Source organism: Bison bison, unplaced genomic scaffold, assembly GCF_000754665.1.
Source record: "Bison bison bison isolate TAMUID 2011002044 unplaced genomic scaffold, Bison_UMD1.0 scf7180017849896, whole genome shotgun sequence".
Lineage (NCBI taxonomy): Eukaryota > Metazoa > Chordata > Mammalia > Artiodactyla > Bovidae > Bison > Bison bison.
In genome coordinates this window covers 908056-910159 of record NW_011480469.1, presented here as the reverse complement: position 1 = coordinate 910159, position 2104 = coordinate 908056, and the positions used below count along the sequence as shown (strand labels likewise).

Genomic DNA, 2104 nt, shown 5'->3' with positions numbered 1-2104 from the left:
AGAGTCAGACTCGACTAAGCGACTGAACAACAACAACGGTCAGCCTGGAGCTGCACCGGTGCCCGCCCCAGAAAGCTGTCGGCGAGAGCTCTCCGCCGGGGTCCCGGGGAGGTTTGGAGAAGTGAAGAGTTAAGTGCGCGACCCCCTGGGAGCGGGGCGCGCCCAGCGCCGGCCAATGGCCGCGGTGGGCGGGGAGGAGCCGCGCCCCTTGGACCCGCGTGGACCGCGGCCCTTCCCCACCCTAGTGCTCTCCGGTCCCGCTGCCCCGCCCGCCAGCTGCCCTCTTAAACCCGACTCAGCCCTGCGGGCCCGCCCGAAGCCTACGGATCCTGAACCCGCGCCGCCCCTCCGTGGACCCGGGGTGCCCACTCGCCCGGCTGCGCGCTCTCCAAGGTGGGTGCGGAGCCCCGCGTGCAGCTGTGGCCCGGGGCTGCCGCCCGCCGGGGTGGTCGGGAAGCACAGGCAATAGTCTCTGGCGCAATTCGTTCTGAGGAGTCGTTTTGCCTTCTCGGAGTTTGTTTTTGTTTTTGTTTTTTTTAACTCGCTTAAGCGGCTTTCAACCCCAACTCGGAGGTCCTCGGGGTGAGCCCAGCGCCTTTGGGGAGTCTCAGAAGGGGACGCGTAGATGCCTTCGTCGTGGCTGACCTCTTCTCCTGACCCCGTGTTCTTTAATTTCTGAGTCACGACCCCGCTTGGTTTCCTTATTGGGCTCATTGATCTTGCCCTCGAGACCAGCCTGCCCTGAAGGGGCCCCAGTCTCCAGGCTTGGTGAACTTCTGCCCATTAAAACGCTGTCCTTTTCGGGTGGGGGCGGCAGCGGCGCTGGGGCCGGAGCCAGTTCTCTCCCACCTGACCTGGGGCTCGTCGTCTCCTGCTCCCGAGAGGCCACCCCAGGATCCCTAAGTTCCCAGGCGAGGTGGCGAGTTTCGCAAGGGACCTGGGGAATGTGGCGGGACTCGGCGCACGTGAGGAGCCCACGCTGGCTCCGCAGTTGAGAGGGGAGCCGAAAGTGGCACTCACTTCCTCCATCTCCTCCTCTTCGTAGCCGGGACCGCCGGGGTCCTCGGGGTCAGACCCGGGCCTCGCAGCGAAGCGGCCTCCCGGGACCTGAAGCCGGGCTAGGGGAGCGCGACTCCTACGCAATCCGACCGGGCTTTCGGCCCTGTCCTTTCTGCTAGAGACCCGGGAGCGCCCGAAGCTGCCGCCTGCCCCCAGGCGCGGTCTAGCACTCGGCCCCCGCCCAGGCGAGAGGGGAGGTCCTGCGGCTCCGACCCACCCTGGAAAAGAGGGTGTGGAGGACAGAGAAGAGGGCGGAGGAGGGAACTTGAAGCGAATTTTGCAGGAGCCGGGTTTGGGGCGGGCGTCGAGCGTGGGTGTTGGAGACGAGCGCTGCCCGGTCAAGGTGTGTCTGTAGAGGGAGCGCGAAGCGACACTTACCCGGAACTCGGTGTCGGACAGAATCCCGGCAGATTTTCGTTTTTATTTTGTTTGGGAGTTTGGGCGGTGTTTTTAATTGCTGTTTTTGTTTCGTTTGCCGGGTAGGTCTTGAGGAATCGAAGTGGGAAGTTTATCTAATGTCCTTGGACTCGGGCGGGGGAGGCTGGGCGCGCAGGAGCCGGCTTGCAGCGCCTAGCGCCCCTCACCGGGCCGCCCTTGCTTTTCCGCAGACCCGCCGAGCGCCGTGGCCCGGGGATGGCCCTGCGGCCGCCGGGGGAGGCCGGCCCCCAGGACAAGGGATGCTACCCTCCCGACTGGCTCCAGGGCAGCCCCCAACACCTGGCCGCCTACTACACGCCTTTCCCGGCCTACGGCCACTACGGGAACACCCTGACCGCGGCAGAGGAGGGCTTCCAGCCTTTCCGGCCCCTGGAAGCCCTGGCAGCGTCCCCGGCTCTGCCCCCCTTCGGCTTCCGGACCGCGCCTCCCTTGCTAAGCCAGGGCCTGGCCCTCCCGAGGGAGCCGCTATGCGACCTGCCCTGGTACAGCAAGCTGCCAACTTGGTACCCTGTTCCCCACCTCCCCAGGGAGGTGCCGCACTTCCAGAACAGCAGTCGTGAGTTTACCGGCTCCGCCAGCGAGGACTTGGCACACACCGCCGGCCGGA

The 2104-nt window shown here is 66.1% G+C and overlaps 1 protein-coding gene across 1 annotated transcript in view; it reads left to right on the top strand.

Moving 5' to 3' along the window:
* The first annotated feature begins 1692 nt into the window (after window positions 1-1692).
* The window catches only part of PRDM14 (PR domain containing 14), an 18459-nt gene continuing 18047 nt past the window's right edge, over window positions 1693-2104 (top strand). The window contains exon 1 of the mRNA XM_010848228.1: window positions 1693-2098. Coding sequence (XP_010846530.1) covers window positions 1693-2098 — 406 coding nt within the window. The remainder of the gene's footprint in view (window positions 2099-2104) is intronic.